The sequence below is a fragment of the Elephas maximus genome, chromosome 23 (assembly GCF_024166365.1).
Source record: "Elephas maximus indicus isolate mEleMax1 chromosome 23, mEleMax1 primary haplotype, whole genome shotgun sequence".
Lineage (NCBI taxonomy): Eukaryota > Metazoa > Chordata > Mammalia > Proboscidea > Elephantidae > Elephas > Elephas maximus.
The window spans coordinates 37,367,432-37,390,839 of NC_064841.1; the positions used below are offsets into that span (position 1 = coordinate 37,367,432).

The window sequence follows — 23,408 nt, forward strand, 5'->3', positions numbered from 1 at the left end:
TGTTGTATTTGGATCCTGTCTTCTTCAGTCTCTCCTTCCTCCCCGCCCCCTACCTTCGCCGTCTGGCCATTGCTGGCATCTGGGGTCTCGTCTTCCCCTTTCTGCCTCCTTCCTGCCCCTCCCCACCGTCTCTTCTTCTTGTCTATACACCATCCACCCCCGCTCCCACCCACTCAAAGGGTCAAGAGCAGAGATACGCGGGGAAAGCAAGGGCTCATCCCATCTCCGGGGGATCGAAGGGTGCCTTGGGCAGGGATTGCGTTGCGAGTGACAACCTTTCAAGAAGACAGAAAGAGAGAAACCTCAGAGCCCAAGCTTGGGCTCTCGGAGTTCCGGAAGCTCGCCGCTGAATCCAAGAGCACTGAGATTTTAAATCAAGCTAGCGGAGTCCTGGGACACTCACGCTGCCTGCCTGCCTGCCTGCCATCGAGGACATATGGAGCTGTGGTCGTGAGCTCCTTGTCACTGGAATCGCCGCGCTAGGTGCGCGCCCGGCTCTCCCATTGGTATGCAGCGACCATGTCCCTGCAAGTCCCTAAGGTGGAAACACTTAAAAGGATTATAAGGGTGATTTGGTGGCCTTTCTGAAAGTTGGTGACCAGAAGAGAAGCTGCAAGGCTACAGCATGATGGATACAATTAAGCCTCCTAGAGAGTTTGTATCTCCTACTGGGAAGCTCCTCAGAGCAAACCTCGGCGATCGTGAGCGCTCTGCATTGTTAGGTACTGGCCGCCATCCTTTCCTACTTTGCGTAATTAAAACCAGTATTTCTCGCTCGTAGGATGTGCATTGTAGAACATAGAGAGTTTGGCCACGGTGTCTTCGGTACGCTTACAGGTGCCCGGGGTTTGTTGTATTTTCGAATTGATCAGTTAACTATAAGGATGATGGTGAAAAGAGGGGTACTGAGACTAACATACCCTCGGACCTCCTTTGAAGGGAAGGGAATCGTAAATAACTCCAACAAATAGGCCAGGTGGCGGAGCGAAGGACCCCTCCCCCAATGGATCGGCCGCTTGCTTGTGTTGTCAAGACCCAGTCCAAAAAAGAGACAGAAGGAAAACGGCTGAGCTTTTAATCATTTTCCATTCTAAGCAGACCCATTGTGCGTTTAGCCTGGCGACGGCAGATTAAAAAAGGATCTGTAGAAGGCTCAGAGCTCTTCAGAAAATCAATGATGCAGCATTTTAATTATTCTAAGGGAGATCGTTTTGCTTCCATATTGGAATATTTAATCTTAGATCTGGAGAGATTAGTGGGCTCTGAGATCGGGCAATGGGGAGGGGGAGGCGGGAATGGGGCACCGCGGGGAGAAAGGACTTCTTGTCCTCCCTGGACAAATGGTGCTCGGCACTCCCAGCAGGACGCGGGAGAGACCGGGGTTCCAGGGCCTTCATCCTCTAACTTTTGGGATCCTCCCTATATCTTAGATATGCTATCCTGGGATAAAGGAAAAGAAAAGAGAGAAATAGCCTTTAGAACATGGCCCGAGTTCAGAATTTAGGGGGTTGTAGTTTACGAGACTGATTGCTGAGAGGACTATTTACCGTCACCAGGATGCTTAGGGCAGCCTCCCGCTTACCCATCGATTCAATTGCCTCAAGGGTTCCGATAAGATCAATGAAACAGTCACTGCTTCTGCACAATGGGGGCAGAAGGAGGTCGTGGGAGGTGGCCGCTGGGGAAAGAAATGGGGTCGTTCTGGTTTTGAGCACAGGCTGTGGGTGCTGGTTTGGTTCTCAGCTGAGACCTAGCTGAGAAATTGGGTGGGTCTGGCATTTTAAGGGTGTGGAATGTTAGAGTCCTGCCCCCCTGGTTACTTGCTCTCTGGTAGTGGTTTCCAATCTTAGCTACTGTGGAACCCAGCACACATGTGCGGTCATTTTAAACGCACAGTATCATGCAACTCGCCCTATGTCTGACTTCTAAGGAACGTTTTATTGACTTAGGTGATTTGTATATTTTAGGGTGGTAAGAAATTGGCACGTAAGCTGAGCTTTTCTTTTAAAATTTGGTTTTGCAAAAAGTGCTTTAAGGGAAAGGCCTGTTTACCAGCTATCTTCGAGCCTTTGGGCAACTGATGTTAAGTATAGTTTTTAGCGACGAAAAAGTCCCTCCCCCGCCCCCTCTGTGAGTTGGTGACTGGACTGGTGTGTAGGGGTGAGAGGAGGGAAGGACAGGAGGGTGAATCGACCATGCACAGTACAGTCCCCGCCAACTAGACTCGTTTGCTGCACACTTGAATCTCCCCAGTTTCCTCACAAAGCTGTATTTCCTCCCAGCAGGTAGGGCTGTGGAACTGTCAGTTGAGCCTTTACAAATACCTTTTGGAGGGTCCGGGTGAACTAAGGTCTGGTGGCCCCTCTTCATCACAACGTCTTTCCTTAATCCCTACCACTACTCCTTTCCACTCCTCCTTCCCAAAATACCACTTGGAAACATTTGGAGGAAAAAATTCTAAACCTTTAAATTCTGCCACCTCTCCCTAAGAGGTCTTTCCTGATGGAAAAACGTGAAGCGTCCCATTGTAACCCAAGTGATCTGCTTTTCTTTACAGAGCATTGGCTTGTCTCTGTATTAAAAAAAAAAATCTGGAAGCAAACACATGGCTGTTGAATCTTGAGTACAAGGGAAATCGAAGCTTTTAGCTGCAGCATAACAAAAGGACTCATGGTGCAAAGGGATCGAAGCAAAACGCAGGAGAAACCCGGTCCAAGTCGCTCAGGCTGCCTGAGCTCTTGTTCGGGACACCTTGGCTGAATCTTCTGTTTGGGGGATCTGGGTTTCCCCTCATCTCCCTCTTAGGAGAGAAGTGTCCTTGCTGTGAAAAAGAAGAACTGGAAGGATAATCTCACTTTCCGACCCAGCTGTTTAGATGAGGGAAGCTTTGGGACCTAGAGGCACAAACCAGCCAAGGGATGCTTTCCCTCAGTTATTATATTAAAAAAAAAAAAAAAAATCTACACATGGCCACCACCCTCCATTCTCCAACACAACGGAATACTTCTTGTTGGTTGGTCTCTTCCTTCTTCTTGTTTTTAAATTTTGTCAGTTTATCATCTCACCCCCTTTATTTCTATCTCGCCCCCCCCACCTCCACGCTTTCTCTCTCTCACACGCAGACACACAGACACACATACACACACACAACAGACACTGTGTAGCCTAGGCTTCCAAGTGCTCGCTCCCGACCCCACGCTAAGCGCGTTCCTCTTCTTGGAGCTCATTTTCATGACGTGGAAAACCGGATCCAGGGTTACAGCACAATTAAAAAAAAAAAAAAGGCAGCGCGAGAGAAGTCCGAGATTCTGCACTGTGATTGTGCCTTCCTCGTTCCCTGTTTTCCTCCTCCCGCCCTTCCACCTAGCGCCCAATGATGTGCTGCCGGTACCCAGAGAGAGCAGCCGCGGTGGCGGCGGCGGTGGCGGTGGCTCTGGAAGCCTGCAGCAGCCCCTTCTCCTCCCTCCTCCATTGACTGTGCCAAGCGGCAGTTCTGCATCCTAAAGAAGCCCATTGAAAGGCCCATTGCATTCCCAGCACGTTTCGAGCTTGCTTTTCTCTCTCTCTCTCTCTTCCTCTCCCTCCACCCCCTTTTCATCCTCTTTTGCTTCAGCAGGAGAAAGGGAGGGAGAGAAAATCCTTAAACTCAAGCTCCCTCCCCCCACCAACATGTGCTAAAAAAAAAAAAAAAACTCCTGCAAAATAGGTAAGTCAAAGACATCTGGATCCTTTCTTACCTAAACCTCAGGGATCTCAAAAACAAGAAAAGTTATTCTTGCTTCACTATTAAAAAATAGTGAAGAAAGAACTTAAGTAGATTTTAATATTTTATGAGGGAGACAGGGAAGACTAACTGATACTGCAATATAGCTTCATCTGCCTTCTCTCTCTTTTCATTTGTTTCCAAAAATTGAGTATTGCATGCCTGAGGCAGATTTTTCTTTGCTTTCTCACAAATTCCTTACAACTGTGTATATTGTATGCAAGTTGAATGTGAAGATTTATTGTTTCACTTTCCCTATAAATGATAGCATTGTGTTCTAAGTTAGAGGGTTGACAAGATATTCCTTTATGTATGCATCTATGTGTGGGGAGAAAAGATATGCTAAAATTCTGGTTTATTTGATATTTCAGTGATTCAAGAAGAACAATCTAATAAAACTGCATTATTATAATTTATTTATGTATGCCCATATACTGGTGTTATTAGGCAAGGAAAAAGAGAGCAGAGCCATAGGGGAAGGCTCTGTATGTTAGAATAGTGCACTGCGTATGTTTCTTATGATTGGAAAAGAACGTCTTTCTTTGAAATGTATTTCATGTGATATTCTTATTTATCAGCAGGTAAGAACCAAGGTTTCCACCCTCCCTTTCCTTAAAGTACCCACTTCTTCTCTAACCATCTACCTGCCCTTCCAGCTTTTTACAGGGTTCCTCAGTTGATCTTGAAGGCACAGATACACATTTCAAACTGAGCTCTGCAAGTGTTTTAATACAGTCGCTCCCAGGCTCAGCATCCTTTAACCATCACTATCTTTAGCTCTGACAATTGCATGGGCCTGTTCTTTAGAACAGCTGATCATTCCTAAAGCCTTTAAAGAGCTAAACAATACAAATATGTAGAGGTTATTTATTTAATTAAAAGAGACTTCAATATTCTGTGCTGGGGTGAAAGGGCGTGGAAATATTGTGTGTTACTAAACATATGCTGTTATTAACTATTTTGTGATTAATTCTTAAGAGAAATTTTAGGTTTTCCTGAGATCCCAATCATTTTACATATCTCAACATCCGATATTGGGCAATGGGCTTGTAATTTATCATACCCTTCTACTAATAACTTTGGGAGTAACCCATGTTTTTTTATGGGTAGAAACCTGTAGTTAGAAGAATATTTTGTACCTATCACAGATTCAGTGAGCTCTACAATGGGCACCTTGATGTCAATGTGAGTTATACAATGGGCACCTTGATGTCAATGTCAAAGAGGTATAATGGACAAAGCATTGCCATTATTACTGAATCTGCCTATGCTTGAAAGGCAGCACTGTATACCAGTCCCCTTCTTTTCCATAAGAGCATATGCAGGCTTCTTTTTGTTCATATGATATGCCCCTTTCCAAGTATGGCTTGGTTCAGGAAAATGTCAATAACGCATGGTTCAATATTTCACGGTCTCCTAAATTTGAAATATAGGACACACTGTAAACATTAAGTTTGTTGCTAGCTGTTTTTGAAGTTTCTATATCGCTGTTAAAAGCCACACATGTAGGAGTTTATTAAAATCATGCATATGACTAAACCTAAAAATCTGCATCTTTATTTCTGTTGCAGTTTTGTAATCAACAACGAATGATGAAAGCTTCCATAGCTGAGACGCTTCACAGAGGGAGGATGTTGTGGATAATTCTTCTAAGCACAGTTGCTCTAGGATGGACTACCCCGATTCCCCTGATAGAGGACTCAGAGGAAATAGATGAGCCCTGTTTCGATCCATGCTACTGTGAAGTTAAAGAAAGCCTCTTTCACATACATTGTGACAGTAAAGGATTTACAAATATTAGTCAGATTATAGAGTTCTGGTCAAGACCTTTTAAACTGTATCTGCAAAGGAATTCAATGAGGAAATTGTATACCAACAGTTTTCTGCATTTGAATAATGCTGTGTCCATCAACCTTGGGAACAATGCATTGCAGGACATTCAAACAGGAGCTTTCAATGGCCTTAAGATGTTAAAGAGGCTGTATCTACATGAGAACAAGCTAGATGTCTTCAGAAATGATACCTTTCTAGGCTTGGAAAGCCTGGAATATCTGCAGGCAGATTACAATGTCATTAAACGTATTGAGAGTGGAGCATTTCGGAACCTAAGTAAATTGAGGGTTCTGATTTTAAACGATAATCTCATCCCCATGCTTCCAACCAATTTATTTAAGGCTGTCTCTTTAACCCATTTGGACCTACGTGGAAACAGGTTAAAGGTTCTTTTTTACCGAGGAATGCTAGACCACATTGGCAGAAGCCTGATGGAGCTCCAGCTGGAAGAAAATCCCTGGAACTGTACATGTGAGATTGTACAATTGAAGAGTTGGCTGGAACGCATTCCTTACACAGCCCTGGTAGGAGACATCACTTGTGAGACCCCTTTTCATTTCCATGGAAAGGACCTCCGGGAAATCAGGAAGACAGAACTCTGTCCCTTGTTGTCTGACTCTGAGGTGGAGGCTAGTTTGGGGATCCCCCACTTGTCATCAAGCAAGGAGAATGCATGGCCAACGAAGCCTTCATCAATGTTGTCCTCAGTCCATTTTACTGCTTCTTCTGTTGAATATAAGTCCTCAAATAAACAGCCTAAACCCACCAAACAGCCCCGAACACCAAGGCCACCCTCCACATCCCAAGCTTTATATCCTGGTCCAAACCAGCCCCCCATTGCTCCTTACCAGACCAGACCACCCATTCCCATTATATGCCCTACTGGGTGCACCTGTAATTTGCACATCAATGACCTTGGCTTGACAGTCAACTGCAAAGAACGGGGATTTAATAACATTTCTGAACTTCTTCCAAGGCCATTGAATGCCAAGAAACTGTACCTGAGTAGCAATCTGATTCAGAAAATATACCGTTCTGATTTTTGGAATTTCTCTTCTTTGGATCTCCTGCATCTGGGGAACAATCGTATTTCTTATGTCCAAGATGGGGCCTTCATCAACCTGCCCAACCTGAAAAGCCTCTTTCTCAATGGCAACGATATTGAGAAGCTGACACCAGGCATGTTCCGAGGCCTACAGAGTTTGCACTACTTGTATTTTGAGTTCAATATCATCCGAGAAATTCAGCCTGCAGCCTTCAGCCTCATGCCCAACTTGAAGCTGCTATTCCTCAACAACAACTTGCTGAGGACCCTGCCAACAGACGCTTTTGCGGGCACATCCTTGGCCCGGCTTAACTTGCGGAAGAACTACTTCCTCTACCTTCCTGTGGCTGGTGTCCTGGAGCACTTGAATGCCATTGTCCAGATAGACCTCAATGAGAATCCTTGGGATTGCACCTGTGACCTGGTCCCCTTCAAGCAGTGGATTGAAACCATCAGCTCAGTCAGTGTGGTGGGTGATGTACTTTGTGGGAGCCCTGAGAACCTCACCCACCGTGATGTGCGCACCATTGAGTTGGAAGTTCTCTGCCCAGAGGTGCTGCATGCTGCACCAGCTGGAGCATCCCCAGCCCAGCCTGCAGATTCTCACCTTGCTGGGGGACCAACAAGTGCATCACCTTATGAGTTCTCTCCCTCTGGGGGCCCAGTGCCACTTTCTGTGTTGATTCTCAGCTTGCTGGTTCTGTTCTTTTCAGCAGTCTTTGTTGCTGCGGGCCTTTTTGCCTATGTGCTACGACGCCGCCGGAAGAAGCTGCCCTTTAGAAGCAAGCGGCAGGAAGGTGTGGACCTAACTGGAATCCAGATGCAATGCCACCGGCTTTTTGAGGATGGTGGAGGTGGTGGGGGTGGAAGTGGAAGTGGGGTTCGACCAACTTTTTCATCTCCAGAGAAGGCCCCTACTGTGGGTCATGTGTATGAGTACATCCCCCACCCGGTGACCCAGATGTGCAACAACCCCATCTATAAGCCTCGTGAGGAGGAGGAGGTAGTCATTTCATCAGTACAAGAACCAGGGGGTGCAGAATGTGGGGGTCCTGGGACACAACCACCAGGGATGGGTGAGGTTCTCCTAGGAAGTGAGCAGTTTGCTGAGACACCCAAGGAGAACCACAGCAACTACCGGACCTTGCTGGAAAAGGAGAAAGAGTGGACCCTGGCAATGTCCGGCTCCCAGCTCAACACCATAGTGACAGTGAACCACCATCACCCTCACCCTCATCCTCACCACCCAGGAGGTGGTGGGGTTTCAGGGGTAGTTGCGGGAAGTGGGGGAGACTTTGCTGGGTTCCGCCATCATGAGAAGAACGGTGGCGTGGTGCTGTTTCCTCCTGGGGGAGGCTTTGGTGGTAGCAGTATGCTACTAGACCGAGAAAGGCCGCAACCAGCCCCCTGCACAGTGGGATTTGTGGACTGTCTCTATGGCACAGTGCCCAAATTAAAGGAACTGCACGTCCACCCTCCTGGCATGCAATACCCAGACTTACAGCAGGACGCCAGGCTCAAAGAAACCCTTCTCTTCTCTGCTGGAAAGGGCTTCACAGACCAACAAACCCAAAAAAGTGATTACCTCGAGTTAAGGGCCAAACTTCAAACCAAGCCGGATTACCTCGAAGTCCTGGAAAAGACAACATATAGGTTCTAACAGAGAAGTAAAGTAAATTAGCGCTTTTTTTTTTCCAAAAGAAAAGGAAAACAAGAGATATATCCCATTGTCCCTTTAAGCTTGTCCTAGTAACTCCTTCCTCATAATCTTCCCTGCCCTGAAGAGAACTGAAACCGCATGATTCTAGAGAATACAGATGTATGCCCTCCCCCTCTCAAATGTGATTTGGAGGAAGGGCCATACTCAGATCATTAATCAATGAAGTGCCTTCGCAGACTTTTGCCAGCAAATGTTATCGTTATTTTTTATACTGAAACTTGAGACTTTGACTGTGCCATGTATAAGGTATATTAAGGATCATTGTATTGATCCTAATTAAGTAAAATTCAATGTGTCTTTTTTTTCGGTAATTTTTTTTTTTTTTTTTTTTTAGTTGCAGTTTTGTTTGAAAGGGAGGGGGGGAAACAAATCGACATTTGTAGCTTTCTTTCCTCTTCCCGTCATGGCACAGATTCTGTACATGTATTAACAATGCAGTTTGCTGCATGCCTGGAAACTGCAAGACGGGGAGGGAGGGGATGGGTCTTGCTCGAATGTTCTCACTTATTCTCCTTTCTCATATACATACCCACCCTCAAACTGCAAATCCCTGCACGCAGGTCCCTAAACCTGCAGCCTCCTTTTTTTGGTGCAGATACACAGGTACACACACACACAACACATACATACACACACCCCAATCCCATTTAACCCAATCTGATTAGCTTGGGTTTGATCCATTCCTCTCCTTGCACATCTTCACCTGCCCTCCATCCCTAGTGTATTGTTCACAGCTGCCCTCCTTACCATCCTGGGGGAACTCACATGCTAGGCTGGATCCTACTGAAGTGGAGACCCGGTAGTTTACCAGCCAGGGGCACGCACCTAGGGATGAGCACCCTCTTTGTGACATTTCATCCTGATGCCAAGGTTTTTTGGAGAACATCTGCACTTTCTTATATATATATATATATAAATAATATTAAAAAATAAAAAAAGCAACTGGGTATATATCACTAACAGCTTTGTAGGAAGCACTTTTAATGTTTTCTCTCACACACAAAGATTCAAAAGAAATGTGCATATATTTATTCTGTAATTTCAGTGATTATAATTGTAAAGGTAATGTTTAATCATTGTATAGTGATTATGCGTCTGGTATAGCTTTCCTAATAAAAAGTTTTTGAAAAACATAATACAATATATGTAGAGGATACAAAGCTTGAAACTTAAATTCCACTTATGCCATGCTTTTCTTGCCCCCCTACAAAATATTCTTTCTTTTAACTTGTTATACAGAAAGCTAGTTTATTAACAAGTTTGATGCCCTGTGATGTTGATAAATCTTATAATCCCCACCCACATCCCATACCAGGATACTATTGGGACTTAAAACTATCTGATTTTATAGTTCATGTCTTTCTCTTGGAATATGAATTTCAAACTTAGTACCCTAATGAGGCAGGAAGCAACTGGGAGAAAATAAAGTAACTGAATTGCTTAGAAATACAAGATTAATTTTAAAAAATCAGGTAATTAAGGATCCATGCATCTTAAATGGTCTCAAGAAAATGAAAACTGCTATTCTTTTATAAAGCGCTAAAATCACACACTCACTCACACCACCCAATCAAAATCAAAGGCTCTGGGGTCAAATTGACTGTCAGAATCCTGTTTGCTGCAAAAGTTGTCAGTATTATGTTTGGCTACTGTTCCTTCCAACCACTTAATTCACTTACTGGTCCCAGCTATGCTTGAGCTAAGACAGGATGCTGACTGAGTTTTTCTTTCCGTATGACATTAAAATGTTGCAAAATTAACTTGACAATAACCCAAGTTATAACCCACTTACATGTAAGTGAAACCAAAGAAAATTGGAGTCTTAAGGTGCCGGTATCTTGTTTGCGAAGGAAACTATGCTGATACAAACCTGAATGCTTTGAGGAAGGCACTTATCTCATTAGGCCAGTAGAGGGTAGCAGAGCTCCAGCGATTGTAGTTGCAGCATTGTGCAGAGAAACCAGTATTTCCTGCTACTGCTTCCTCAAGCTGCCCTTAGTAGAAATTATCATTACGTGTTGAATGTAATTCACCACAATTCACTGATGCCTTACACCACATTTTTCCCCACAAAAAAGAATAAGACTAGCAGCTTCTAAAGCTGTGTGGCTGATACACCACGGCACTATAATGTCCATGAAAGTCTAGAAGAACATATTTATGTATCTCTTGATGAATTACACATGGGTATCAACATTTTTTTTATCAACATAGGTATGCATAAAAATGGAAAACACGAGTATATTAATATAAAACTGCAACTTTTCAGGGCTACTTTGCATTTGACATGCTACACCTAGAATTTTATCCTCAATTATTTAAAGCATGTTTTGGAATTATGTCAGATGAAAAAAGGCCAATGGAAAAAACAATATCTCTCTACATATAGTATTGAACTGCAGCTTTTCTTATGCAAGAGGGTCAGACCCACTACTAAATCAGTGTCATTCTTTTTTTGTCTCTCTTCCCCCTTTCTAGTCACCATTTTTCTAGTCATCTCATCTTCCTTCTTTTTCTTAATTATCTCTCTGTCCTTCACTTGGATTTTTTTTTAAGGCAAAGAAAGCACTACCCCTTAGGTGTACACCTTCTAAAATAGTGCTCTATCATGTCTGCATTGCTCTTAAATATTTCAGCAAATAGTAGAAAGCATATGCATAGTAAAAACTCAAAGTGCAAAGCTAGATACTTCTAATAATAATAATTTCCTTGATAACACTGCACACCTTCATAACATGGCATATTATACAAATCAGGTTAAAGTATAATCCCTAATGATCCTGGTGCTTCTGGTATTTGAAAAATGAGTTTCACCATAAACAATAACAAAATTACAAAATAGCTGGATAATTATGTTTATATTTTATTTAAACACAGAAAGTAAGACTATATTGTCTTAAGCGTAGGTATAATTTTATCCTTGAATGAGGAAGACATTTATTTAGTGAAAATAAATTTATTATATGAGAACGGAATTTAGTATTAAAGGCGATAATTTTTTGCTTCAATGGTGTCTTCTACCCCCTGGTTAGGCCACTTGTTTTAGCTGTGCATTAGAACTACTTAAGTTAGCTTTGCCTTATGATACCAGATACGTTTTCTTAAAGTATCATGAGTATTAATATAGGTACTATGATTAGAATTTGCTTTCTGTGTTTGCTGCAGGGAAATTAAATGTTTATTTTTAAGAAAAAGATACATCACTGACTCACTTCAGGGTGATGATCATTTTGACAAAAGCCAACCCAGATCTGACAGGTATTTGCTATCGTTATTGTTATTTCATAACATTATAGTAATAATATTTGGAAATCATAAAACATAACGTCTGTTAAACCATGAGACGGTTAGTGGGAAATAACAGGAACTGAAATATTAATTTAAGCCCATAATAATTTTAACGTTGTTTATATGATACACAGTATCAGTTATATAGATGCGTTTATATTTCTATTTAGGAAAATACTAAAAAATAACGATGGTTGTCATCATATTTTTAATAAAAGCATAGAGAGAGAGAATCACAAGGAAAGTCTGATGACTGAGTTTTTAAAGTTTTTTGGTTTTAAACCCATGATAGCTAAAAAAAAAAATGTATTTGTAGTTAGGATTTTAAATACTGATGATGCAGTTATAGAAGAAAAGGATTTTCTTTAACCATTGGCACACAGCATTTTGGTTTATTTGGTGTAAATTCATTATCCATATAGTACCGTCCTTTTGATTATGTAGCCTAAGCCAATAAATGTGGTGTTTTTGCGAAATGGCTATGACATAAGAAACGTCAATGAAATATTTCACGAAATGGCAGACAAGAGTACAATGAGTCAAGAGAATATGAGAGGAAAAGTTAATGAAAGGGCACTTCATCTTAAGGGATTTGAGCTAGTTTAATTTGAACTTAGAAATTTGTAACTTAGGTCAAAATGCTCTACTGTGGAAAAGTCAGATAAAAAAGCAGATAAGTATCCCCAAATTAACCATGTAAGTGTTCTGTTTAATACACTATAACCCACCCAGACCGAGTGAACTCGAGTCGATTCCGACTCATAGCCACCCTATAGGACAGAGTAGAACTGTCCCATAGAGTTTCCAAGGAGCACCTGGTAGATTCGAACTGCCGACCATTTGGTTAGCAGCCGTAGCACTTAACCACTACGCCACCAGGACTATAGGCCTTTTAAAAGTAATAGGAGCAATAACACATGTTGGGCAATTGAGTGTGTGTGTGTGTGTGTATATATATATATATATAACACTATTATATATGTATATACACTGTATATACATGTATATAGTTTGCATATGCTGAATTATATGTAAATTATGCATTTTCTCACATGTATAATAATTATCAGTTTTATTTGTTTATTTTATTTTTTTTTGCTTCTGTCTAGCCACCGTCCAAGAGAAGTTGGATGAAATTATGAGTCTTCACTTTGGGAATATTCACGTGTAAAAAGTAACACTGTAATTAATCTTTCTGGATTTAAAAGTTCTCATTTTGTTATTTAAATCCTAGGGGACAAGTTGCAATGTGTGATTTAAGTTATATCCTCACAGTAAAGAAACTCTCTCATAAATATGCAATGTAAGTCAAATGAAAAACAAGTGTTCCTTTTTTTTTATTTTCTCTTTCTAGAATAAACTTTACAGGTAAAAATTCTTTCGATAATTTTATTAGTTAGGGAAGACCTTAGTAATTCGTCTAAAAAAAAAATTTTTTTTTTAGAAGTATGCAGAAAAAGTGATATCTTACAGGTAAAATGTAAAAGAAGGGTCTATTTAAGATATTCATCATCCTATTTTACTTTTAGTGTCATCTCTCATTTAAAATGTGTAAGAGTGGAGATGCTGATTCTGTTTAATAAGAGATGATCATTTTTAGTACCTTATATGAAATCTGAATTGAAGGGACAGTCTTCATATGAGGAAAGCAAGCATACACTAAGTGTTGCCAGTTGTCCAGAGGTAATGCTTGGCTAGCTGCTTTAATTCTAATAACATTTTCTCCCCCAAATGATATGCATATTTTTGATAAAATATACTATTTCTTCTCTATTGCACCGATACAGATGATTTTTAAATTCTAATGGAAAATGATAGTTAAGGTCATCTTCAAATATAGAGTTCCACACAGGTATTATAATAATTTCATGGTATGATCCAACTCCAACAGAATCTTTCAACAGTAAAGCATGGATGGACATGAGTAAAAAGGTAGCTTTCTTGAGTACCACTCAGTGACAGTAAGACCCAGCATGCCTCATTAAATGTTTCTTTAGAATATTCAGTTCATGCACTTGTTTCTAAGATGACTAGAATGGTGAACTGATAGTTTGCAGTGTTTTAAATTATAAAAATCAAACAAGTTTCATAAAAAAGAATGTGCTAATGATAAGGTAAAAACAAATGAGGATATTTTATCTTAATTCAAATGTAATAATTAGCAGGTTGATCTCTTAAAGATGAAAGACAACAATTTACCAACATTGTATTATATGTGATATACGACTTTTGCTCTGCAGACACATTTTACTAAGAATTTATATGTTTACAGTTTATTCGGTTGATGGAAAACTACATAATGAATTTTGGTAGCATTAAAACAAGAGCATATCTCTCCTAACCAGAGGTTGACAAGGTTAGCTATGAAAAAAATGGATACTGAAACAAAGATGTCATCTGATGGTGCAGAGGAATGGAAAGAAGTTCTTTTCTGATCCCTGACAGCCCTGCTTCGTCTTCTGCTTCTGACTCGGTCAAGATATTCTCGTGACTAAGGGCACATTCATTGAGCTCAAATGAGGTGCCAAGGCAAGATCACGGATTGATGAGATTCTCACACTGAATGACAAAATGTACAATTCACTCATCTTTGCACCCAGGCTGAGAAAGTAATTCAACATATCTCACTTCATTGTGAAATCATTCATAAGCCTGGTGAAAAGAGTCAGAACCTATAATACTAATACTAAAAACAAGAGAGAATCAGCAAATGCTTTAAAAATACAGAAACCATTTTTAAAATTTCAAATCCTGCTTTTCCTCCTCTGAAATGCCTTTATCTCCTCACAGTAGAATCCACATGTTCAGCTGATGCAGTTTTCCCTTATTTATGATGTGTTAAGGTTTCTGAGGAAACACTGGTGGTGTAGTGGTTAAGTGCTACAGCTGCTAACCAAAGGGTAGGCAGTTCGAATCTGCCAGGTGCTCCTTGGAAACTCTACAGGGCAGTTCTGTTCTGTCCTACAGGGTCGCTATGAATCGGAATCGACTCGACAGCACTGGGTTTGGTTTGGTTTGGAAGCTTTCTGATTATTCAGATCTTATTGTCTTTTGCAATTCTGAGAATCTTTTCACATGTTCTGGTAAAACAATTTGTCTTAAAAGGCTCCCACCCCCCCTTTTGGCCAGTGGTAACTACTCTTACAATCAAACCAAGCCTGTCACAGGTGTAAACTAGTATTTTGTAATTGGGGGAAAACAAAAACAAAAACCTTGAAGTCTGTCTATATTGGACATTTTATATGTATTAAATTGAGTTGGGATTTTTTTTTTTTTTTGTATCTGTGCTCTTCCTCACCAGATTTAGTTCAAAACTGAAATATATTAACCTGTTAATTTGTTTCTAAACCCAGAACCCAATCTAGTGACAGTTAAATTAGATGTCTTACTTTTCTAGCTGGCAGTAAAAGGCATGTGAGTATAGAAAACGCTAATCCAGAGATAAATAATCTGTCTGTGGAATAATCAGGCCCATAAATCTCTCACTTCTCCTTGAGGAAACCTTCTCAACAAGAAGGGTAATGAAAAAAGAAGGGCAGAGGGGATGAAAACACCCTCCCTTTCCAAAGCCCATTTTTTATCTTTTTTCCTTTTAATTAGGTTTTTTTTTTTTTTTCTGTCACAATAAGAACTCTTCATTACCCGCTAGTGAATTTATGGGCCACTTTAATATCAGTTTCTCTTGAGCTGTATAGAATTCACTTAAGTAATACAACTCAATTATTAATACTTAATAAATCATAATTATTTATAAAAATTCATTGTAGTATATTATGTAATATACTCCAGAGCTATGTATAATATTCCAGATACGTAGTTTCACACACTTTTTTAATTAGTTGCAATTTTGTTCTCTTTTACTTGTGTGTTGACTTGAATTTTAACTGTATGATATTGACTTGGATCATATACTTTTTTCTCTTTGTAAATGTGGTTGATAACTGAACATTGCTCAAATGAATTCTGGGTGCCTATATATGGATTTTGGAGCCCTGGTGGTGCAGGGGTTAAGAGCTCAGCTGGTAACTAAAAGGCAAGCAGTTCGAATCCACCTTGGAAACCCTGCAGGGCAGTTCTACTTTGTCCTATAGGGTTGCCATGAGTTGGAATCAACTCAACGGCAAGGGGTTTGGTTGTTTTGTTTTGTTTTTAATGGATTTTATTTACTAACATCTTTATAAAATAGGTGAGAGATTGTATAAGGCATTATTACACAAATGAAATTAAAAGAGGTTTAAATTTAAGGTTCAAAATGAGGTAAGATATAGTGTGAGGTGCTTGACAGTATAAACACACTAGTTACTAATGTTTTATTTGTTAATTGAATCAGGCTTGAGTTTGACATTTAATCACTCTCATGTTAATTGAAATATGGCTGCCAGTTTTGAGATACTGTATTCACTATTTCCACCCTATTTCAAATATACAATTTAGCATTTCTATAAATCCTTATGTTAACTCAAAGAAGGAAGGGTGGAGATGCTGATTCTGGAAAACTATACTCCGCCTATCCTAATTGTAATTCATTCACCAGCCCTCACTTCAAGAACTACTGTTCTCAGCAAGAATCTTTAGCTGCAACCAAGCAAACTTTTCCCTTCCAGTATATGCCATTTGTTCATTCCCATATTTGTACAAGTCACTGTGGTTACCCTTCTATTTTCTGAAAACCCACATCCCTCAAGGGCATCAAAATTCAGCTGCAAATCCCCTTCATTTAGTAGGCCTTTACTGATACAGTAAACTAAAATTAAAATAATCTCTGAAATACTTATTATGTACACTATGTTGATTGGAGTATGTCGGAATATTTTACCTTAAGTGTCCTTCAGTCACTTTGTCTATCTCTGCCAAGATTTCTGGCTTTTCAATTATCTTGTAAGTACTTGAGAGCACAGACTGTCTTCAAGGTCTTTTGCAGCCCAGAGTCATGTTTTGTACAGCTCTGGGCTATATGTTCTGATTAAACTTCTGAGTTTCATAGAGTCTACCTTGTCTCTAGAATAGTCACGTACCCTCCTTTCTTCCGATTAGTTCTAACATAGAGCCTTGGCAACAATAGACACTCGATAAATATTTTTTGAATAAATATGAATAAGCAGAGTTTTAAAATATATGCAGTCTATGGGTTTTTGCAAGAGTTGATAGTCCTTTGGTATGTAATCCAGAGAAATGATGAAAAGGGATGGAATTTTAAGTGTGAGGGAGGTAGTAAGAAGTACGACAGTTTGAGGAATGTAATATCTTCTTTTTTCTTCAATGTCTTTATTACGAATCTACACACAGACCTCGAAGAAATAAGACTGAGGAAACTGAGGAGTATGAGCATGTCTGTGGGGAGAAACTAGGGGGAAAAAAAAGACAGAAAAAAAAGAAAAGGAAGAACTATACAACTTAGTTATATGTTATATACTAACAGACAAAGCAGGGAAAGAAGCATGCCAGTAGCACATAGATGGGATGTTAGTGAAGATTGTATACAGTTGGTTAAATGTTTACAAATAAGAGCAGTAATTTGTTATGCTTGGTTGATGCCTTCTTGGTTACAATTGCTTAACTACTGTTCTAGGACTTTACTGAAGAGGCTACTAGAATGTTAATCCAGCCAAATTTGCATTAAAATAAAACAGGACATACATGCGAGTATTGTATATACCACTTTCCTTTAGAGAAATGGACAGTTAAAATAGATTTATCTGTTCTATACCAGTCAAGTTTATGCGATTTCACACTTGCAGAAACAGGATATGACTAGCTCAATTCCTTAATTCCAGCTCTGATCCTGTTGTGGAACACAGCGAGGTTAAAAAAAAAAAGACGAATGAAGGATTGTCTGGAAGGTTATATGAATGAATATATAAAATGTATTTTTATCTTGAAAGAGGCAAAGTTTAAACAATAGCTAACTACATTTTAATTTAGGTAATATGAGAACTCAAAAATAGAAGATAAATGACTTGTGTTCTTATTTAAGTTTGAATCTTCAAATACTACTATGATCAAATTCTACTCTATCTTACTGAAGATTGAAATAGGTCAATTAACAAGAGTATAAATGATGGTGAATTTAGCTCATTTAAGAAACAGTTAAGACAGATACAAGAACACGGACATACATTTTATATAAACTTCATTTATTTTCATTAAAACTATGGAGATCTATATGAAATTTCAGAATGCTTTTTGAGTTTCAGGAAGCTTGGCACTGTGGTCCTTACACCTTAGCTCACAAGATGTTTGACTTTGTGTTAAAATTGTAAAGTCTTTTTTTGGCATTTTATGTTATCCTTGAAATGTACTTGTGTTTGAACTCTAATTCAATTAGGAGAAAGAACATAATCCTAAACTGTATATTTACATTTTTAGAGTATTTATAATTCAATATTTTATAAGTATTTATGAAAAAGTACTGTGCAAAGTGGATTGCAGAAATTCAAACAGTTTTCAAAGCAAATCAGTGGCAAGGAGTCTAATATGTGTTAGAAGGTATAAGAAATATCTTGCTAGTCAATAAATATAATAATATAAAAAATATCGAAATCTATATAATATGATGGAAACTCTGGTGGCTACTGCTGCTAACGAAGGAGTTAGCAGTTCGAATCCACCAGGTGCTCCTTGGAAATTCTGTGGGGCAGTTCTACTCTGTCCTATATGGTCGCTATGAGTCTGAATCGACTTAACGGCACTGGGTACTGGGTATATAATACGATAATGTAAAAATCTAAGAATATCATATTGAGCTGTTTAAGTAACATTATCATACATATTTATAAATTTTTATCAATATCCTATTCATTTTTATTACTATTCCCATTAATAAAAATGATATGACAATACAGAAAAAAGGTTAATACCAAATTTCCAAAAGCTATAAAAATGAGATATGAACTGAGTTTCATATCTTGATCCTTTGTGGAAGCCAGTAAACATTTCAACTTCAGTTTTTCTGAATTACCAGCTTTGTAAGACGTGATGTACTGAGGGAGGATATAGTGGTAATTAATAACTTCCAGAAAAATATTCCCATGCCTTCAAATGCTTACATTCAAACTCTAAGTTTTATTGGAGCTTTATAGACTGCTGATAATCTAAGAAACAAAAAATTTGCACTGCATATTATAATGTACTTTTTTGTTTGTTTATAGTTCTGAAATTGAAATGTGATTATAATTGAAACAGTTGAGGATCTCCTAACACTACTGTATGCAGAGTCTGTTCTGAGTGAATAGAATTTCATTATGGATTATGTTCTTATCTCAAAATACCAAAAACAAATGAATGCTAAAAACAAAACCCAACAACTATGATCTTTGTTAAGTTAGTATCACAGGGATTTACACCTCCTCTGCCACCTGTTTAATATTATTGGGTGAAATGATGACTGGATAGCAAAAGATGACTGTAGCCTGTAATTTCATCCTTTTTACCACAGATAATAGTTCTTATTGTTAAATCCCTTCTTTCTATGAAAACATGACTCAGATATTGGAGTTCCTTTTTGCTCCCTCTTTGTCCTGATACTAGGATGAGTACAGATATAACAACATATCTTGAGAATACCCAGAGGTTTTTTTTTTCCTTTTTTAATAGCCTTTATTTTTTAGAGCAATTTAGGTTTATAGATACATTTTGCAGAAAGTACAGAGTTCACACCTACCCTGCCACTATACTGTTGTTTCTCTATCATTAACATCTTGCATTAGTTACAATTAATAAATCAATATGGAAACATTATTATTAACTAACCTCCACAGTTTACATTAAGATTCACAATTTGTTTTGTACCTATAGGTTTTGAGAAGTGCACAATGTCATGTATCCACTTTTACAGTATCATATAAAGGCCCAATGCTCCACCTATTTATCCCTCTCCACTCCCCTGAATTCCCGGCCACCACTGATATTTTTAATGTCTCTATAGTTTTGCCTTTATAAAATGTTATATAGTTGGAATTATACAGAATGTAGCTTTTTCAGACTGGCTTCTTTCACTCAGCAATCAGTATACACTTAAGGTTTCTCCATGTCTTTCTGGTTTTATTTTATTATTATTTTTTTTTTTGCTGAACCAGTTTGTTTATGCTTTCACCGATTGAAGGACATCTTGGATACTTCCAGTTTTGCCAATTATGAATAAATCTGCTATAAATATCAACGTGAAGTTTTTTTTTTTTTTTTTAATGTGGATATATATTTTCATTTCATTTGGCTAAATACCTAGAAATGCAATTACTGGATCATATGTTTAGCTTCGTAAAAAAAAAAAAAACAAAAAACTTCCAGGTTGTATTTCAAAGCGGATGCTGTGCTGTTTTAAAGAACACCATCAATGAATGAGAGGCCCTGTTGCTTCACATTCTCACCAGCATTTCATACTGTCAGAGTTTTGGATTTTAGTCATTCTAATAGGTGCATTGTTGTTTTTGATGTTTGGTGCTGCCGTTGAGTCAGTTCTGACTCATAGTGACTTTATGTACAACAGAATGAAACACTGCCTAGTCTTGCTCTATCCTCACAATCTTTGCTATGTTTGAGCCCACTGTTGCAGTAATGGTGTCAATCCATCTCCCTGAGTGTTTTCCTCTTTTTTGCTCACCCTCTACTTTACCAAGCATGATTCCCTTCTCCAGGGACTGATCCTTCCTGATCACATACCCAGAATATGTGAGATGAAATCTTGCCATCCTTGCTTCTAAGGAGCATTCTGGCTGTACTTCTTCCAAAACAGATTTTTCATTCTCTGGCAGTCCATGGGATATTGAATATTCTTCACCAATGCCATAATTCAAATGCATCAATTCTTCTTTGGTCTCCCTTATTAATTTATCGTCCAGCTTTCCCAGCACATGAGATGATCAAAAATACCATGGCTTGGGTCAGGTACACCTTAGTATTCAAAGTGACATCTTTGCTTTTTAACACTTTAAAGAGGTCTTTTGCAGCAGGTTCGCCCAATACAATACGTCATTTGATTTCCTGACTGCTGCTTCCATAGGTGTTTAACTGTGGATCCAAGTAAAATGAAATCCTTGACAACTTCAATTTTTTCTCTGTTTATCATGATGTTGCTTATTGGTCCAGTTGTGAGGATTTTTGTTTTCTTTGTGCTGAGTTGTAATCCATACCAAGGTTGTAGTCTTTGATCTTGATCAGTAAGTGCTTCAAGTTCTCTTCACTTTCAGCAAGCAAGGTTGCATCATCTGCATATAACAGGTTGTTAAAGAGTCTTCCTCCAATCATGATGCCAAGTTCTTCAGGTAGTCCAGTTTCTTGAATTATTTGCTCAGCACACAGGTTGAATAAATATAATGAAAGGATACCTTTTCTGATTTTAAACCACGCAGTATCCCCTTATTCTGTTGGAAGCACTGCCTCTTTTTCTATGCACAGGTTCTACATGAGCACAATTAAATGTTCTGGAATTTCCATTCTTTGTAATGTTATCCATAATTTGTTATGATTCACATAGTCAAATGCCTTTCCATAGTCAATAAAACACAGGTAAACATTTTTCTGGTATTCTCTGCTTTCAGCCAAAATCAATCTAACACCAGCAATGATATCCCTAGTTCCACATCCTTTTCTGAATCTGGCTTGAATTTCTGGCAGTCCCCTGTTGATGTACTGCTGCAACCATTTTTTAATTATCTTCAGCAACACTTATTGCATGTGATATTAGTGATATTGTTTGATAATTTCTGCATGGTGTTGGTTCACCTTTGTTTGAAATGGGCACAAACATGCACTACTCCCAGTCAGTCGACCAGGTAGCTGTCTTCCAAATTTCTTGGCACAGACAAGTGAGCACTTCAAGTGTTGCATCTGTTTGTTGAAACATCTTAATTGGTAGTCCATCAAGTCCTGGAGACTTCTTTTTCGCCAATGCCTTCAGTGCAGCTTGGACTTCTTCCTTCAGTACCATTGGTTCTTGATCGTATGCTACCTCCTGAAATGGCTGAACATTGACTAATTCTTTTTGGCACAGTGACTCTGTATTTTCCTTCCATCTTCTTTTGATGTTTCCTGCATCATTCAGTGTCTTGCCCATGGAATCCTTCAGTATTGCAACTCGAGACTTGAATTTTTTCTTCAGTTCTTTCAGCTTGAGAAATGCCGAGAATGTTCTTCCCTTTTGGTTTTCTAACTCCAAGTCTTTGCAAGTTTCATTATAATTCTTTACTTTCTCTTCTCGACCTGCCCTTTGAAATCTGCTCACCTCTTTTATGTCATCATTTCTTCCAAATAAGTGCATAGTGATATATTATTGTTTTTATTTGCAATTCCTTAATGACATAAGATGTTGAAAAAAAATTTTTTAAATATATTTTTATGCCATCTGTGTGTATGTTCATAGTGAGGTTTCTGTCCCGATCATTACCCATTTTGTAACTGGGTAGTTTGGTTTATTATTGTTGTGTCTTAAGAGTTCTTTGTGAATTTTGGATATAAGTCATTCATCAGATATGTTTCGCAAATATTTTCTCACAGTCTGTGGCTTGTCATTTAAATCTCTTAATGTCTTTTGCAGAGCAGAAGTTTTTAATTTAAATAAAGTCCAACTTATCATTTTTTTCCTTAATAAATTGTGCTTTTGGTGGTACATCTAAAAATCATCACCAAATTCAAGCTCACCTAGATTTTCTCTTTTGTTACCTTCTAGAAATTGTATATTTTTGAATCTTACATTTAGGCCTATGATCCATTTTGAGCTATTTTTTATAAGAAGTGTAAGCTCTGTGTTAGATTAATTTTCTTTCATGTGCCTGTCCAGTTATTACAGCACCATTTGTTGAAAAGACTATCCTTTCTCTATTGAATTCCCTTTGCTCCTTTTTCAAAGATCACTTGACTATATATGAGTGGGTCTATTTATGGGCCATCTATTCTGTTTCATTAATCTATTTGTCTGTTTCCTCATCAACACCATACTATCTTGCTTGCTGTAACTTTATAGGAAGACTTAAAGTCAAGTAGTGTCAGTCCTCCTCTTCTATACTTATTCAGGATCATGTTGGTTATTCTGGGTCTTCTGCCTTTCCATATAAGCTTTAGAATCAGTTTGTCAATATGCACAAAATATCTTCCTGGGATTTTGATTAAGATATTGTTGAATGTATGGATCAAGTTGAGAAGAATTGAAATCTTAATAATGTTAAGTTTCCCTATCCATGAATATATGATATCTATCTATTTATTTAGGTCTTCTTTGGTTTCTTTCATCAAAGTTTTGTAGTTTTCCTTCTGTGGATTTTGTACATGTCTTCTTAGATTTTTACCTAATATTTCACTTTTTTTGGTGACAATGTTAATGATGTTATGTTTTGATATTCAAATTCCAGTTGTTCATTGCTTGTCTCTAGAAGAGTAATTGACTTTTGTGTATTAAACTTGAATTCTGCTATGATGCTATAATGCTTATTAGTTTCAGGAGCTTGTTGATTCTTTGGGATTTTCTACATATTATCTGTGAACAAAGGCAGATTTATCTCTTCCTGCCCAATGTATATACCATTTATTTCCTTTTCCTGTCTAATTGCATTAGCTAGGGATACCAATGTTATGTGAGCAGGAGTGGTGAGAGGGAATATCACTGTCTTGTTTCTGATCTTAGGGAAAAAGCATATAGTTTCTCATCATCAAGTATGTTAGTTGCAGGGTTTTTGTAGATGTTCTTTACCAAATTGAAGAAGTTGTACTGTATTCCTAGTTTGCTGAGAGTTTTTTTTTTTTTTTAAATCATGAACAGCTATTGGATT

At 38.6% G+C, this 23,408-nt stretch overlaps 1 protein-coding gene across 1 annotated transcript; it reads left to right on the forward strand.

The window, feature by feature from the left end:
• Positions 1 to 5,352: 5,352 nt before the first annotated feature.
• On the forward strand, positions 5,353 to 8,319 carry SLITRK3 (SLIT and NTRK like family member 3). The gene has a single exon (XM_049867302.1). It carries the CDS (start codon positions 5,353 to 5,355, stop codon positions 8,299 to 8,301), a length of 2,949 nt encoding a protein of 982 aa, XP_049723259.1. The 3' UTR covers positions 8,302 to 8,319.
• Positions 8,320 to 23,408: the final 15,089 nt, after the last annotated feature.